This window comes from Cystoisospora suis (genome assembly GCF_002600585.1).
Source record: "Cystoisospora suis strain Wien I chromosome Unknown contig_5157, whole genome shotgun sequence".
Classification (NCBI taxonomy): Eukaryota; Apicomplexa; class Conoidasida; order Eucoccidiorida; family Sarcocystidae; genus Cystoisospora; species Cystoisospora suis.
This window is the reverse complement of record NW_027157949.1, coordinates 2105-2381: the sequence shown is the minus strand read 5'-3', so window position 1 is coordinate 2381 and position 277 is coordinate 2105. Positions and strand designations below refer to the sequence as shown.

General features: G+C 57.0%; 1 protein-coding gene across 1 annotated transcript; it reads left to right on the top strand.

The window, feature by feature from the left end:
• Positions 1–2: 2 nt before the first annotated feature.
• On the top strand, positions 3–207 carry CSUI_008946 (uncharacterized protein; the record flags this gene model as incomplete). Its single annotated transcript, XM_068069065.1, has 1 exon — positions 3–207. A coding segment is annotated over one exon (204 nt), but the record flags the coding sequence as incomplete, so codon positions are not given.
• Between the last annotated feature and the right edge of the window lie 70 nt (positions 208–277).

The window sequence follows — 277 nt, the reverse complement described above, 5'->3', positions numbered from 1 at the left end:
TGCGCCGTGTCGCGAACACATCTCGCCATGCAGGCCCTGCCGCCGAGGCGTACCACTCCCGTGCAGGCTTGCTCCGAGAATACTACTACTCCTGAGAGAGCCTTGCAGCTATCAAACTGCATTCAGGCCGCACCAGCCTCACCCCTGCCACTGGTCGCTCTCTCAACGTCATTTCACATCCCCGTCACAGACAAAAGTCGGACTGGATGTGGCATGGCACCAGCTGGCACTTTCTTATCTCAATTTCAGTATCGACCCAGTAAGGCGCTTTCAGTCC